At 43.5% G+C, this 17,752-nt stretch overlaps 1 protein-coding gene across 5 annotated transcripts in view; it reads left to right on the top strand.

The window, feature by feature from the left end:
- The window catches only part of si:ch211-149e23.4 (nectin-3-like protein), a 107,985-nt gene that overhangs the window by 71,278 nt on the left and 18,955 nt on the right, over nucleotides 1-17,752 (top strand). Inside the window, exon 7 of one of the 5 annotated variants that reach the window (XM_090223579.1) lies at nucleotides 1,086-4,621. The exons of the other annotated variants lie outside the window; for them this stretch is intronic. Within the exon in view, the coding sequence (XP_090079705.1) occupies nucleotides 1,086-1,750 (665 nt within the window). The 3' untranslated portion in view covers nucleotides 1,751-4,621. Of the gene's footprint in view, nucleotides 1-1,085; nucleotides 4,622-17,752 lie in introns of those variants that run through there. 5 annotated transcript variants of the gene reach the window in all.

Below are 17,752 nucleotides of genomic sequence, written 5' to 3'. Positions count from 1 at the left end.
TCTCTGTCCTTATTTCTCTCTCTCTGTCTCTGTCTGTCTCGTCTAGCTCTGGGTGTCATCACAGTAACTAACCACTGAAGGACAAATCAGAGGCCGAACCTCACATCGATCACACACTGTTTCATCTTCTCACATGACTTCCCAGAGAGAGGGGAATAACTAATCGCACACATACGCACACGCACACGCACACACACACACACACACACACACACACACACACACACACACACACACACACACACACACACACACAACCATGGTCTGACCCTCTTAAATCTCCTTTTTCTCTTGACTTTCTACCAGAGCCTCTCACTCCTTTACAGAGCCTTTGGTATTTGTCCGACACTTTACTTATTTAATTCATATGCTCTTTCAAAACAACAGTGTTACAGAGTTGCAAAATAAATGTAGAAATCTATATTATTCAATTATTGCACCCACACTGCTCACGCGCGCCAATGAAAGTTGCCAATCGCAATATAAAATCAAGAGAAGAAAAGGCCTGGAAGGAGGAGAGATGACTAGAAACGACTCGGTTTACCGTTTTATGTGTGGATAAATTTTTGGAGTAAAGGACCTTGTGCATTTCAGGTAAACTAACAACTCAATGTTTATATTCCTGGACAAATTAGCTAGCAACAGCAAGCTAGCTAAATTGCCATAAATGTTTAATGCTTTTCGACCTGTCCCCAAATTAATATAATTGGTTCAGCGTTTGTTTTGATATTTTAACCTGCGTGTTGTGATCGCGTTTGGTGTGGGGGACAAAATACATTTATGCATGATGGAGCACGATGGTGCACGCCCGCAGCCGGTTTGGGTTCCGTGTTACAATTTCAATTAAGACTAAAGCTTTTTTGTGAACTGTAATTTTCTAAATGTTATTTTCACAGGATATAAACATTTGTGTATTCTACTTGTTCTGTATTCAATGATTATACTGTGTCACCAGTCAGATTCATACTAAAGACATTATTAACTGACAATTGTTTTTTTCTTCTCTGTCATGCCATTCCCTCCCTCCATAAACCCTCATCTATGCCCCCCCCCCATTACACACCCATCCTCTATCCATCCATCAGATCCTCCCCCCACCACAGCATCAGTCCCCACAACCTCTACTCCCCTCTTCCTGGACACTATTGGCACCAGCACGGCCCCCAACAAGCGTCGAGGAGCGAGCGGCCACTCCACCTCACCCACTCTGGCCTCCCTGTCAGACAGCAGCCTGGGTACCATAGTGGGCGGGGCTGTGGGTGGGGTTCTGTTCCTGGTGCTGCTGCTGATCCTGGGCGGAGCCTGCTTCATGCGCCAGCGGAGGACCTTCAGGGGGGACTACTACACCAAGCAATACCTGGGCCCCTCCGACATGCAGAAGGAGTCCCAGCTGGACGTGCTCCAGCCCCATGAGCTGCAGGAGGTCTACGGGGACGGGCCGAACTCTACCTACAAGGGCAGCCAGGAGCTGAAACCCAAGCCGGGACTGGGAGGGGACATAATTTACCCCAACGACATCCAGGACAGGGATGATTGGGGCGACGGCCACAGGGGCCTCCGGGAGGGCAGCTACTTCCCTGCTGAGAACCAAAACACCATCCACCACCCCAGAGGGCTGCCCGTTCACACCCCCACAGTGACCAACGGCTCTCCCTACCTGCCGGAGGACTGCTTTGACAACGGCACAGACAGCGAATATGTGTCCCACATGGATGGGTCTGTGATCTCACGCAGGGAGTGGTATGTCTGAGAGCTCCAAGGGAGCTGGAAAATACCTTTTGGCCCAAAATGACTCGGTGAGACAATAATTTAACAAGCGTTGAAATAGATATATTATAGAGAATTTATATCAGTTCAATAAACAGACTCTTCTTGACAAGAATGAACATTCCCGGCTCATTTGTGTGCTCTGACCCCAAGGACTTCCATATGACTTCCATATGGAGTGTGTTATAACGTCGTGGCATCTCAACAGATGATCGCAGGCTGGGAATGGCAGTAATCTGCTGTCATTATCGGCTTAACTTTAGAACTAGGGTTCATTTGGCAAGGGTTTCTCTGTACTAGGTTGTTTCAACAGATGTGAGCGGTTCACATTGTGTCTTTCTGCTTTTATGTGTGTAAACATGACTCATGAGTCTGGCATTTTAGCCCTCATTAGTGAAATATTTCTGTCCCTTTTAAACATTCTGAACTATGTTGCATCAATTCAAACCCCTCATATTCAATGACATTTCCCCCAAAATGTACACTTTATTGCTTGCCTGTAATCATATGACTTTTTCATAAAGGTACAATTCTGGTTGCTTCTTGCTGTTGAGAACACCTAAATCAGATTGTTAAATTTGAGTGCTGAAACTGTTATGTGAAAGGGAAAAATGATTCTACATTATGACAATTTGACAAGTTTATGGTTCTAGATGACGATAGAACATATCCACATGTTGATGTGAGCAGGATTGTACAGTGATGTTGTCAGGACTATGAGTTGTGATAGGACTCCATGAGGCACATCGGAGGAACAAATCTCAAGCTTAGCATCTATTTAGGACAGTTTATTGGACATGTTCTTTAGCATTTGTGTCCCAACTGGCACCCTATTCCCTATACACTCAGTGGCCAGTTTATTAGGTACACCCATCTAGTCCTGACTCCGCTATCAGCATGGCACAATAGGAACCTGGGATTCATCGGCCCAGGCAATGTTTTTCTACTCCTCAATTGTCCAGATGTTGGTGACCACTTCTTGTTTTTAGCTGATAGGACTGGAACCTGGTACAGCATGTGTCAGTGTGATCTGTGATGGAGTTTTTCCAGTACACAACCAGGCACCATGACATGGTCTGTGTCCCACATGGCACCCTATTCCTTACGTAGTGCAGTACTTTTGAGCAGAGCCCTATGAGCTCTGGTCATAAGTAGTGCACTATATAGGGAATATGGTGCTATTTGGGAAACTGACCAGGATGTTAATGCTACTAAAGGGTTGACATCACCAGTGGTCTCATCTCCATTAGCTTGTATTGACCTAGCATTTCCTGTTCCTTCTTCCCGGCTGCTTCATTCTACCTGAGAAACTAAAGGATCAAAGTGGCCTCTCTAAAGCCTTGCCATTAAAGGAAAGCGATCTCTTCAGTCAACGGGTCGGGGGGAGGGGAGCATGACTGTTGGAGGAGGGGGTTAAAGAGGTGGTAATCTCCCTGTGGTATTTCCAGATGGGGCTTGGTGGGGCTTGGTTTTTGCCTGAGGCTGCTTTGTTTCTCCTTGTGGGAGTTTGCAGATTGAGGACACACTCTTTTTAATTTGATCCTTATTATTTTTTTGCTCCCAACCCTTTGGTGGTTTATAAAACACTTGGATATCACACACACACACTCCACATGCTGCCTACTGCCTAGAACACTCCAACCCTGCCATGTTCAAAGCCCAGCCCTCACCTCAAAGTTTTAGCTTTTTAATTAACTTCTCTTGCCTGGATGGACATCGCAAATGTTTGACCTCAGTGATGTGTAGAGCATCTGTGTATGCAAGCACACTCATGTTTTTTTATCTGTTTGATTCAAGGCTTCCAGCGTGTGCCTGACTAAAATGGACAGAGCCCCTCTGAAAACTTTTCTTAGCTTAGCTACTGCTCAGACATCCACCCAGGGGTTGTGGGCACGTAGGCTAAATACAATGCAGGGATACATTCTCATGTCTTTTACTGTCTGTCTGTACACACAATATGAGGTTAGCTTGGTCTTACTCCCTGTTTTGAACATTTGTTCAAATACAGGCTGGTCTTTGACATGTCATTTCATTTGTAGTAGAAGAAAGTGATTGAATGTTTACTGAAATTATTTTTTCCCTTTTTTTTTCTTTGGCAAAGCTTTTGTTTTCAAGTTGACCATGTTTGAAATGGAAAGAGATTAAGTTATTGCTGTGCCTATACTGCCTTCCTTTCGTTTGAATCATTTATTGTTTATTCTTCTGCTTATGTACATACGTGTGTATATATGTTCATGGTTTTTATGTGTGATGATATCAGGCTGATTGTCGGGAAGACATTTGATTCATGTGTTGATTGTAAGTACTGAATGCCTTGGGAGAGAAAGGTTGGTGCCTTATGTCTTTCTTTGTAATATTTATCATTTTGTTGCTTGTTTTTAAACCAGCGTACTTGACTTAAGGTGAATTGTTTAGCCTTATACACACAGACTCTTGGAGCAGCTCTTGGAGCAGCTCAAGTTGCAATGTACCTAAAAAATTGTATTTCACTGGAAAATTACGTGGGTAGTACTTTGTTAGTACTAAGCAGGCCAGAATCATAGTCAATATTATTGTTTTGTAAATATGCTGGCTGTTTTTTTAATTCTTTATTTTTTTTTAAATGTATTTTTTGTCTGAAATTGTCACAGAGCATTTCGATTATTTGAAGGTAATTTAAAATACGAACACTAGTCTGTTAGTACTGGGGAGTTTTCCTCTTTCACTTCATTTTACAAGATATTAGTTCTCAGAGGTTTGACTAATTATTTTGTTGCCATTGTGCTATTAATTGGTTTGTCAAAAATCACATCGGAAACAAGGGATAGATAATTGTTCTCTGTTTGTAATAAAAGAGCATCTTATCTGAATCATACTGAACTGTGTTGTCCCATAGGTTTATATTCATAACTCTTTTGCAGTGATAGTCTGCAATATCTCCTTTAACCTCAAATCACATATCAGGAACAAGTAAGCTTTATGGGTATAAGAACAGGTGTTTTGTTTTCCTACTAATCTTTTTGTTTCTTGGCCCATAACATGTCATCTGATTGCATTGGAAGAGGCTGAATTTTGTGTCCCAAATGGCACCCTAATCCCTATATAGTCCACTACTTTTGACCAGTGCCCTATGGGACAGAAGAGAAGGGTGGAGTCCCAATGGGCTCGGGTCAAAAGTAATGCACTATATAGGGAATCGGGTGCCATTTGGGGGACACAGTTCAGCCTCTTCCAATGCAATCAGATGACACTTTATGGGCCAAGAAAAAAACTAGGGACAAAGGTGTTCCCCTCACTCAGACCTTAACCCATCTATCTCTGTCACCCTCAGCAGCCTCCACACCTGTGGTGATCAGTTACTGACCCATCACCTCTCTCCTGTCCCAGTCAGCACCCTCTCCATCACTGACATAGAGAATAGACCCACCCGCTGCCTTTGTGATGGACAAATGGATCACACCTGTACTGGGATAGGTGGTTGAGTTTGTTTGCTGACCACCCACAGTCCTAGCAGGTTTTCCTCTTGTATCTATTGACATTAACCTGTCTCCAAGCCCATTTGTCACCAATGAGGTCTTGAGTGATTGCTTGAGTGAAGACGAGTCACATTCTTTTGTTGGCCTTGATTTGGTGTAAAAATAAAGTCTTATTGCATGATGTTTCAGGGCGGGCTTTTCCTCTGCACCAATAGGAAATTGTATAATGTGTTTATATCCCACTTTTATTTACCATATTAAATGACTGGTTAGACTTGAGTTGAAAAAAGAAATGTATCCTATCAAACTGCGTGATGTTCACAAAAGGGCCCCTTTGTTACTTAATCGCCCATAAGTTTCTATACTCCCCAGTTTGGCTTCTTCTTCCTCTAAGTGTTGGTATCTAATCCTCAGTGTTAACCTGATTCTGGAGGTGGCATGAAGAGTATCATTGTCTGTTATTCAACTAAGCCAGAGTGACACTCACTCCCCTCCAGCCCAGATAAAGAGAGAGAGAGGAGAGAAACCAGATCCCTAATCTTCTCTGGCATGTCAGGCTGAAATCTTCCCTCTTACAGTCTTGGTGTGTCCCCCAAATGGCACCCTATTCCCTATATAGTACACTGCTTTTTACCAGGGGCCACTACATACGGAATAAGGAGCCATTTGGTCCACAGCCTTTCTCTGCTTTCATCACTTGACTGGCAACAGTGGCCCAAACACACCCGGTACCGCTCTCTATTACCGTCACATTGCCTAACTGGGATAACCTCGGCCTAATTCATCACTGTTACTATCTGCGTGTTTGTGCAGGCTGCAGGAGTAAATAGCTCTGTTGGTGGGCTTCAGTTGCTCTTTGTCTCTCTCTCTCTTGCATCTCCGCAGCTGTCTTGGTTTGTGTTTTTTTTTTTTACACTTAATGAATCTGTCGGCAAATGTGTTTTGCTTTTGTTACCTTGTAAAACAGCAGTCAACACTTTCAACATTCTTGGTAGACCCCACCCAATGTTTGAGTCTTGCCATGCGGTGGTATCTAATAGTCCATTGCAACTATGCTGGTAGAAAAAAGGGCTGTTTGTTTGCTTAGATGTGCTGTGTGTTATTTTGTCATGCTGCAGGATATCTTGAAATTTACCAGTAGCCAATAATGAAAACAGATCAAAGGCCAGGTTTCCAGGTTTTTTTGACTGGATTTGGCTCCCAATCATTTAGATAACAGTAGAGGGAAGGCCACTTCCAGTCTCTGCGTCTATCCCTCCCCTGCCTTCAAATAAACAACCCAACAATTATTAGCTAATGAACACGACCATAGCACAAAGGAGAGAACATCAAAGGCCAAAGCTGACAAATAACGAAATGCTGCAGACGGTGGGAGAGTGCGGAGCAGTTACAACAAACATTTTGTCACGTGGCCATTGCCAGCCGGGCCAGCTCTAATTGGTGTGCTGTAATGAGAACTGCGGACTGCAGAACACCAACAGCAGAGATGCTATGTCATGGCAGAATAAGAAACAACTCTGCTGTCTGTCAGATGGGTGTCGTGATCTGATCATTCTGCCCAGTTTGGAAAGAAGAGCCTCACAGTCCCAGATTAACACACTCCACCTCTGAGAGAAGCGGTGCAACAGACGGGGTTCTCCTTACATCAGCAGTGGAGTGCTGTCTCCACGGCGACTCGGTTCAGTGCATTCCATAAAGCAGGCCAGGCCATGAAGATGGTTTAGGGTATACTTCTGAAGCCTTTGTTTTTCACCATTTTCCTCTCCTCTGTAAAACTGACATCTCTCCTTTACGTGTTTGGCAGACATTATGTAAACCTGGAAACATGCAGTCTACTGTATGACTCCTTGTCCATAAGTTTCTATCCTCCCTTAGTTCCTTTTTACCTTTTGAAATCAGACGTGGCTAGATGTGGAGTACATTAAGTCATTTGCATGAGTGAAACTCATTGCATTCATTTGACAATTACCGCGGAATGAACAGGGTAATTTAGGAAAGAAGGAAGTAGCCTTTTTTGTTTTAATGAATTGGTGGATATGAATTGTTTTTGGATAAAGGCTTGTATTTTGGAAAAGACTGAGTAAGGACAGCAAAACAAAAGCCCCTTTGTACTGAGCACCTTCTCTGAGACTGGGAGCAAGGACAATGAAGGTTTCATTGATGAACTACATTGTTCCTTGAGATCAGTTCAGACTGAGGGCCTTTTACAGATTATACGCTACCATAGCTGTGGAGTTCCCAGCCTGCTCTTGCTCTCTGCTGGATCAGAAGATAGCTGTGTTTGTCTCTTTCCCACTGAGTCACAAAGTTGTAAAAAGGCGGTGGAGAGTGATTGGAGCTTACAGTATCTCTCAGAGGACAGTACTACAATAATCTACCTCAGGCATATTGTGTCTACTCTATTCTCAGAGTCCAGAGGACGTGCAGTATGGTCAGAACTGTCCTTGGAAACCATAGGTCTGTAGATCAGGGTCTTATGACAGCCATGGGCCAAATGCCCCTTTGATAAAATCCACCACTATGCATCTCTACATCCCATGCCTGCAATAGCTAGCCTGAGTACCAGTTTGTTTGTGCTATCATGCCAACTCATTGTCATGCCAATGACAACAATGGAGTTGGCAAGAGAACAAAATATCTGGGACCAGGCTATGAAAAAGCTACTTCAACACAAAAACGTTGACATGCTACAATGAAGGCAGGCAGGGGCAGAGAGCTGCATGCTTTCACGTAGGAGGGATTAAGCAACTTCTAATTGGGCTCATGGCATGCAAGGTGCTGTGATCAGAATGGGTGGGCAGCCATCGCACTGGGACGTGACAACAAGACCCCCACATCCCCCGGCATTGTTCTCCAATGCTGGAGCACATATAATCCTCAATGGATTTTAATGCTTCAGGTCCAAACAATGCAATGGTCCCTGGGAAATATTCATGGAGTAGCCTACAAAAAAACAACAGAATGAGGGAAAGCACGTGGAGATGGAGGCTTAGGTACTACTATGGTAGTAGGACTTGCCTGGAGTAAGTTGATTATAGTTATACCATCTAATGTCCATACATGACTTGGTATTGTGTTGGACAAAAAAGGAACATAATGCATTCGGATATCATAAGACATAATTGTCCTGACTGACGTAACAAACTAGCCAAAATAGTCAGAGATAGAGTCTGCATCCCATACGACACCCTACTTTTGACCAGGACCCATCTCTGGTCAAAATTAGTGCACTACATAGGTAGGTAGGGTGCCAGAGAGTACCACCTGTCCAGGGATTTCCCCTGGCTGCCTGAAAGGTTGTCTGTCGGCCATGTTGTTGTTCTTTAAAGATCTGCTGCTGTTATCCTTAGCATTATAGCGGTGTTTATTCCACCTGTCCTCTGGCTGTCTCGTTCAAGGACAGGCCCTCCTCCTGACACAGACAGCTGAGAAGCAACAGTGACCACAGTAGTAGACACCACACCACCCACTTCATGTCTCATCCCTCCGACTCTCAAACGTTGTGCTCTGCTGTCTGTTTGCTCACAAACTGACAGTATTGTCTTCTTATAGAACACTTGTCATATTGTCTATGATTGTCTCCTTGCTCTTCTCTAGTACCAGCTGTGCCTTTGTACATGTGATACCACACATCCTATGACTCCTGCTTTGATGATGAAGCTCACAGCCAAGAGAGTTGTAGGTTTTGTTTGAGCATCACTTGAGATTGCTGTCTCAGATATTAGTTCAAAGCCCTAATGCACTAACAGTGCTCTATGCCTGCTTTCACTACTCAAGGACATGCTCTCCAGAACTACTTTTAGATTTTCTGATAGTTTGCCTTACAGATAAGTTAAATCCATTGTAATAGTTTTAAGGTCTGTCCGTTGTAAGAAAGACAGGCACTTTTTCAAATCCAATCAAATTTATTTATATAGCCCTTCGCACATCAGCTGATATCTCAAAGTGCTGTACAGAAACCCAACCTAAAACCCCAAACAGCAAGCAATGCAGGTGCAGAAGCACTTTTTGACACAACCAGTACCGTATACAGCATGGTAGATGATTGAAAAAATCACACAAAGAAATACCATTGTTCCGCAACTAAACACAGACGTGTTTTACAGCGGAGGGGAAGATGAGGTGAAAACAACTGATGTCAAAGCTAATAAAATGCATGAAATATAAAGGAAGGGGATGTGAGAGGCCCCATCTAGAGGCCTTTAAAGGCGAGCAGCGTGAAGTCCTAATTACAGGGACTTAACACTGGCCTGTGCTGCACTCACGCTGCGCTGGTCTGGAGTTTAGACCTGCTGCTCCCGCTGCTAGGAGGAAGGAGAGGAGACTGACTCTTTTTCTGCAGGCAGTGGATGTTTCCCCAATGGAACCCTATTCCCTATATAGTGCACTACTGAGCCCTATGGGCACTGGTCAAAAGTAGTGCACTATAAAGGAATTTCGGTGTCATTTGGGATGCAGATAGACGGAGCCTCTCAGGTCGGAGACTTGGGGCATAACAAGACGTTTCCACTTTCTTCTGCCAATGGAGGGGAAAAATATAGTTCCATTGTCTAGAAGGTTAGGTATAATCAGGTTTGGCAATATTCTACCTTGACTGGACTAGTCTGAAGGAAAGAGGAGGGGAGGACTGGAGAGGAATATCCCATCATCAAATCAGGCACTTTCACAACATTACTCCTGTCAAGTTGAACCTTCATGCTCACTGAGTTTACCTGCAATAATGATCACAATTGACTCCCCGCTGTCCAATCACATGGGACCACCTGCTGATCACAATGAGTGAAGACAATTTACTTGGAAAAGGACCAGAGATTGAGAGAAAAGAGCTGGTCAAGACTTACTGTGCCTGTGTCCCAAATAGCAGGCACCCCATTCCCTATATAGTGCACAACTTTTGACCAGGGCCCATAGGGAGCCATTTGGGGCATAGCCTTGCAATACATAACACAGTACCTTATAGAGATTCTGGGTTCGAGTGAACGTGGGATGTTTTTTATTTTTGCCCTTTTTCATGCTATCTAATTGGTAGATACAGTCTTGTCTCATCGATGCAACTCCATACATACTAGGGAGAGGCGAAGGTCAAGAGCCGTGCGTCCTCCGAAACACAACCCAACCAAGCCACACTGCCCACTTAACCCGTAAGCCAGCCGCACCAATGTGCCGGAGGAAACACCATACATCTGGCGACTGTGTCAGCGTGCACTGTGCCCGGCCTGCCACAGGAGTTGCTAGTGTACGATGGAACAAGACATCCCTGCCGGCCAAACCCTCCACTAACTCGGACGACGCTGGGCCAATTGTGCACTGCTCCATGGGTCTCCCGGTCGCAGCCGGCTGCAACAGAGCCTGGACTCGAACCAGAATCTCTAGTGGCACAGCTACCACTGTGATGCAGTGTCTTAGACCACTGCGCCACTCAGGAGGCCTGAGGGTGGGATGTTTACCATGTGAATCAGATTTCACATTGTTAACCTTGGCCCCTGGCCGCCCTTCCTGTGCTGTCAGGGTTGAAACCCTCTTTTAGACCAGTTAGTGTTTGTTTTTATCACACAGCTTCAAAAGGCAATTGTGGAGAATATTCACATGATCCAAGAAGATCAAAGAAGACAGATTCATATGGTGTAATAATGCCTATTGAGAGATTACTTAGGTGACTGTTACCGTTAGTTACTGTGCATAGAGTAAAAAACAACAAATCCTTTTTGGTTATGCCTCAACTTAAACTGACTCGCAGACTCAGACAGTTTTGGATGCCTTCAAGGGTGACAAACATCATAAAGTTATTGAGCTCTTTCAATTACAGTGCCTTGCGAAAGTATTCGGCCCCCTTGAACTTTGCGACCTTTTGCCACATTTCAGGCTTCAAACATAAAGATATAAAACTGTATTTGTTTGTGAAGAATCAACAACAAGTGGAACACAATCATGAAGTGGAATGACATTTATTGGATATTTCAAACTTTTTTAACAAATCAAAAACTGAAAAATTGGGCGTGCAAAATTATTCAGCCCCTTTACTTTCAGTGCAGCAAACTCTCTCCAGAAGTTCAGTGAGGATCTCTGAATGATCCAATGTTGACCTAAATGACTAATGATGATGATAAATACAATCCACCTGTGTGTAATCAAGTCTCCGTATAAATGCACCTGCACTGTGATAGTCTCAGAGGTCCGTTAAAAGCGCAGAGAGCATCATGAAGAACAAGGAACACACCAGGCAGGTCCGAGATACTGGTGTGAAGAAGTTTAAAGCCGGATTTGGATACAAAAAGATTTCCCAAGCTTTAAACATCCCAAGGAGCACTGTGCAAGCGATAATATTGAAATGGAAGGAGTATCAGACCACTGCAAATCTACCAAGACCTGGCCGTCCCTCTAAACTTTCAGCTCAAACAAGGAGAAGACTGATCAGAGATGCAGCCAAGAGGCCCATGATCACTCTGGATGAACTGCAGAGATCTACAGCTGAGGTGGGAGACTCTGTCCATAGGACAACAATCAGTCGTATATTGCACAAATCTGGCCTTTATGGAAGAGTGGCAAGAAGAAAGCCATTTCTTAAAGATATCCATAAAAAGTGTAGTTTAAAGTTTGCCACAAGCCACCTGGGAGACACACCAAACATGTGGAAGAAGGTGCTCTGGTCAGATTAAACCAAAATTGAACTTTTTGGCAACAATGCAAAACGTTATGTTTGGCGTAAAAGCAACACAGCTCATCACTCTGAACACACCATCCCCACTGTCAAACATGGTGGTGGCAGCATCATGGTTTGGGCCAGCTTTTCTTCAGCAGGGACAGGGAAGATGGTTAAAATTGATGGGAAGATGGATGGAGCCAAATACAGGACCATTCTGGAAGAAAACCTGATGGAGTCTGCAAAAGACCCGAGACTGGGACGGAGATTTGTCTTCCAACAAGACAATGATCCAAAACATAAAGCAAAATCTACAATGGAATGGTTCAAAAATAAACATATCCAGGTGTTAGAATGGCCAAGTCAAAGTCCAGACCTGAATCCAATCGAGAATCTGTGGAAAGAACTGAAAACTGCTGTTCACAAATGCTCTCCATCCAACCTCACTGAGCTCGAGCTGTTTTGCAAGGAGGAATGGGAAAAAATGTCAGTCTCTCGATGTGCAAAACTGATAGAGACATACCCCAAGCGACTTACAGCTGTCATCGCAGCAAAAGGTGGCGCTACAAAGTATTAACTTAAGGGGGCTGAATAATTTTGCACGCCCAATTTTTCAGTTTTTGATTTGTTAAAAAAGTTTGAAATATCCAATAAATGTCGTTCCACTTCATGATTGTGTCCCACTTGTTGTTGATTCTTCACAAAAAAATACAGTTTTATATCTTTATGTTTGAAGCCTGAAATGTGGCAAAAGGTCTCAAAGTTCAAGGGGGCCCGAATACTTTCGCAAGGCACTGTAGCTCAATCTCCAAGTGACTCTCGTTGTGACGTCAGTACAAATGCTATGTGGCAGCTCCATGCTGCCGTTTGGACCCATGGCTCTGTTAATCAATTCATCCATGGCTGTGCTACCTGGAGAGGAGGGGTCATGAATTTGTGTCACTCTGGCAATGAGGAAAAGAGGACTGGTAACTAGCTGGTAACCGTGACGATACACTTTCATTTTTCAGCCTGGCTTGTATATCCCAGAATGCAATAAAACCGTCTGGCTGCCATGTCTGGCTCCAGACCTTTTTTATGGACTGAAAATGTTGAGCCCCTAAGATTATTAGGTGGAATATGTGGCTAAAATGTGACTTGTTAGTGCCAATTTTTTTCTCATTTTACTTGAGATGTTGGACGTCATTAAGCAGACATTGGACAGGAGTGAGTCACTAATTATAGAGGAGAGAAAGTCCTATGTGTGTCCCAAATGGCACCCTATTCCCTAAAAAGTGCACTACTTTTGAACAGAGCCTTATGGGCCCTGGTCAGTAGTGTACTACGTAAGGAAATAGGGAGCCATTTCGGATGCAGACTATGTGTTTTTATGAGTTTCTGCATGTCTACTGTACCAAACCAAGACTCCAGTAACTCTGTTGCTAGGGACACAGGTCATCCCAGTCTTTCTTTATATTTATGTTGGCCAATAGAGGAGGGTTTCCAAAACTTGGTCCTTTGCCCTAGCACTACACAGCTGATTCAAATAACCAGCTCATCATCAAGCTATGATTATTTGAATCAGCTGTGTAGTGCTAGGGAAGAAGAAAAAAAAAGTGCACCCAGGGGGGCCCCAGGACCAAGTTTGGGAAACACTGCAATAGAGAACAGGCTTTGTGCACATGGGTGTCTGAGTGCAGTCTTATTGTTACCTCTTAAAAGTTTGTGGAGTCATTTTGTATGTGTTGTTAGGGGGAGAGAGAGGTGTGTGGAAGTGTGGACACAGCGGTCAAGTAAAGCCAGATTAGCCAGAGGAGGTTGGGGTGCCAGGCCAGGCAGGGCCACCCAACTGTGACAAGGTCTGCTGTTTGTTCAGAGCTGGGGGATGGGTGGGGATTCCTCCTCAACATGATTCTTTTGAGTGCCTTGTCATTTTACCTCCATATGAATAAAGATTTGATATCACAAGGACTTCAGTCTTTAGTTATAACCGAATTAAAGCTAGAATCCTTGATTTAAACAAAAACAAAGGGTCTCTAAACCTCTTAACCACTCTCAAATTCATAGATAGAGCTATGGAGGCATGGACTAACCATCCATGATCCATTTGAGTTTAAATAATGTTTAGAGGCCGTACAGTGTTGGTTTACATTTATTATGTTTACAAACATTGGAGTAAAACTATTTTTGGGGTTCTTTATGGGGCAAGCCAGTTGAACTAAGCTCAGGAGGCATTTATAAATGATTTTCTTCAAGAATCAATGGGTATATATTAATTTAGTCCAACAATGGATGTAGCAACTAAGGGTTCTAGCTTTAAAGCCCGCCATCACTTTTTGTCCCTATTTTATAGCTATGAACGTAGCTGTTTTTTGTTTCTAGTGAATTATCCAGTTACACCAGTCTTTTACAGTAATTCGTGGTTCAAAATTGTTATGGGAATAATTCAAAGCCTTTAGTTAATAGTCAGCACTAGCACAACAACGTCTTCTGTTGATGTTTTCTTTTATGAGTTTCTCAAGTACAATAAAACATAGCTCTTTTTTATTGGTATCCATTTGTTTGTAAAAAAAAATGAAGTAAGTACAATTTCCTGTTTCACATTTAAATGGTTTTCAAGTTGTTGGAGAGGATTTAGTTGCAATCCAATGCCACTGGACTGAATCTCATGAACTGTATCATAAAGATCATCTCTCAGTTTATAAAACTGCAGCAGGCATTTCACTATCCAATCTACTGTATACTAAAGAAACCCAAACCGTAAAATTCACTGAAGGTTATTATTTCAGTTAAAACGTTTTTGCCAGGCACTGAGTCACTGAAACATTATTAACCTAATTTCCTACACTGACTTAGCGTGTCTCAAGGACAACATGAGACCCAAACATTTCTCTCTCATGCAGGAACCTAAATCTAATTAACGGTGACAACAGATGTTCTTTGTAAGAAGAAACTATTGTGACCTTTCTAGGGCTGTTAAGGTTGTTTTGAATGCATTGTTTTGACTTATCTTTGGTGTGGTGGGCCTGGGGAATAACAGAGTTTATGTGTGGATTAAGAGGAGTGTGGCGTGGGTGTGCTCTGCCTACACAGACCTGCCTCTGATGTAGCGCCAAAGCTCACAGTCTGTGACATTTTGCCTGACATTCAGGTGAGAGACCATCCACAGGGTCCAGGGATGGGCTGACTGACTGACTGCTCTTTTCATTACATGTATATAAAGGGACTTCCCTTGTTGTCCTGTCTCATACTGAATATGAGAAATCATATCATACATTAGCACTGTATAATATCTAATATATAAACAAAACATACAGTATTACCATAGTTTAGCAACATCTTTCATATTTTACATACCATAGTTATTATTTATTATGTTAGATTTGATGTTAATATGCGTGTGTGCATATATTATATGAAGTATCAGAATATATTTCAATAGGATCAGAGCCTCGGGCATAGATAAGAGTTGACTATAGGTTACTCCCTACAATATACAATAAGTGCAGGACATGACTAATTGCTTTTAATTAACTTTGGCCCGTTAAGAGGATCAATGGCTCCATCAACAATGATCCAGGGTGGATGAGGCTTGTAGGCTCAGGCTTGGAGAGAGGAGGATGGGGAGTGGAGAGGTAGGGCTGGGGTTTGAACTATTGCCTCTCAAACCTTTAGTGGGCTATCATCAGCAATCAGCACCATAGATCACACTCGTAGATAGACATCAGGACTGTGTGAACATCAGTGTGAACGCTAACTCAGCACAGGTGAAGTTCAATAAGGCAAAGAAAATAGGGAAAAAATAATTCAACAAGAGATATCTCTCCATTTGGATGCCTATGTGAATTGCATTGTGTGAATGGTTATATATTGATCAGGCCAGGCATGACAGCGGTGATCGGGTCTATTGCTGCTGCGAGTCTAAAGGTTAATTGGACAGAGAGAGTCTGTCTCTACAGATCCAGTTGTGATTATGGCGATTCCTGTATCAACACAGCTAGGCCTCCAACCTACAGTAGAGTGTGTAACAGGAATGCGTTGGTCCGACGGTCAGTGAATACATATAGAGGCGCCATGCGTGATTCTGGGGAGCTCTGCTCTCGTCATCCATGCATTTAAAAACAATTTGTTTAACTAGGCAAAACAGTTACAAACAAATTCTTATTTTCAATGATGGCCTAGGAACAGTGGGTTAACTGCCTGTTCAGGGGTAGAATGACAGATTTGTACCTTGTCAGCTCAGGGATTTGAACTTGCAACCTTTCGGTTACTAGTCCAACGCTCTAACCACAACCGCTACCCTGCCACCCCATGTGTATTTTTTGCCCAGACCTTCGGATCCTCCCTGGTCACCCTGCCTGGACCAACACTCTGCATTCATGTATACATTTTATGTGTGGGTGGTCCCAGGAATCAAACCCACTACCCTGGTGTTACAAGCACCATGCTCTACCAACTGAGCTACAAATGGGCCCCTTAGGGCTCTGGTCAGAAGTAGTGAACTACGTATATGGGGAATAGGGTGTCATTGTCTTAAGCAAGAGCTTTGAAATATGTATCCTCCATTGCATGCTGGCCTGATTTGAAGGGGCAATAAGCAGTTGCTACATACAATTAATGATACAATAGATATACAAAAGAATGTGAACAACCCTTCAAATGAGTGGATTCAGCTATTTCAGCCACACCCATTGCTGACAGGTGTATACAATTAAGCACATAGCTAGCTATGCAATCTCTGTAGACAAACATAGGAAGTAGAATGGCCTTATTAAAGAGCTCAGGGACTTTCAACGTGGAACTGTCATAGGATGCTACCTTTCCAACAAGTCAGTTTTTCAAACTTCTACCCTGCTAGAGCTGCCCAGGTCAACTGTAAGTGCTGTTATTGTGAAGTGGAAACGTCTAGGAGCAACAATGGCTCAGCCGCCAAGTGGTAGGTCACACATAATCACAGAACAGGACTGCTGAGTGCTGAAACGCGTAGCGCGTAAAACTTGGTTGCAACACTCACTACCGAGTTACAAACTCCCTCTGGAAGCAATGTCTGCACAACAATTATGCATTGGGAGCTTCATGAAATGGGTTTCCATGGCCGAGCAGCCGCACACAAGTCTAAGATCAGAATGCTCAATGTCAGTGGTGCAATGTCAGTGGCTGGAGTGGTGTAAAGCTCGCTGCCATTGGACTCTGGAACAGTGGAAACGCGTTCTCTGGAGTGGTGAATCATGCTTCACCATCTGGGTTTGGTGGATGCCAGGAGAATGCTACCTGACCTAATGCAAAGTGCCAACATAAAGTTTGGTGGAGGGGAATAATGGTTTGGGGCTGTTTTTCATTGTTAAGGTCCCTTAGTTCCAGTGAATGGAAATGTTAATGCTACAGCATACAATGACATTCTAGACGATTCTGTGCTTCCAACTGTCACGTGTGCTCCCTCTCTGGCCTCTAGGTCACCAGGCTGCTCGTTATGGCGCACACCTGTCACCATCGTTACGCACACCTGCTCGTCTTCAGACTCACCTGGACTCCATCACCTCCCTGATTACCTTCCCTATACATGTCACTCCCTTTGGTTCCTTCCCTAGGCGTTATTGTTTCTGCATCTGTGTCATGTCTGTGCGTTGTTTGTGTTTGCTTGTTTTGTATTACGTTATGTTTATTTATTAAACCACTCACTCCCTGAACTTGCTTCCCGACTCTCAGCGCACACGTTACACCAACGATTCTGTGCCTACAAGAGTTTGGGGAAGGCCCTTTCTTGTTTCAGCGTGACAATGTCCCCGTGCATAAAGTGAGGTCCATAAAGAAATGTTTTTTCGAGATCGGTGTGGAAGAACTTGACTGGCCTGCGCAGAGCCCTGACCTCAACCCTATCGAACACCTTTAGGATGAATTGGAACGCTGACTG

The sequence above is a fragment of the Oncorhynchus mykiss genome, chromosome 27, assembly GCF_057628025.1.
Source record: "Oncorhynchus mykiss isolate SJ-2025 chromosome 27, ASM5762802v1, whole genome shotgun sequence".
Taxonomy (NCBI): domain Eukaryota; kingdom Metazoa; phylum Chordata; class Actinopteri; order Salmoniformes; family Salmonidae; genus Oncorhynchus; species Oncorhynchus mykiss.
The sequence above is the reverse complement of the archived record's forward strand: the minus strand, read 5'-3'. Positions and strand labels throughout refer to the sequence as shown.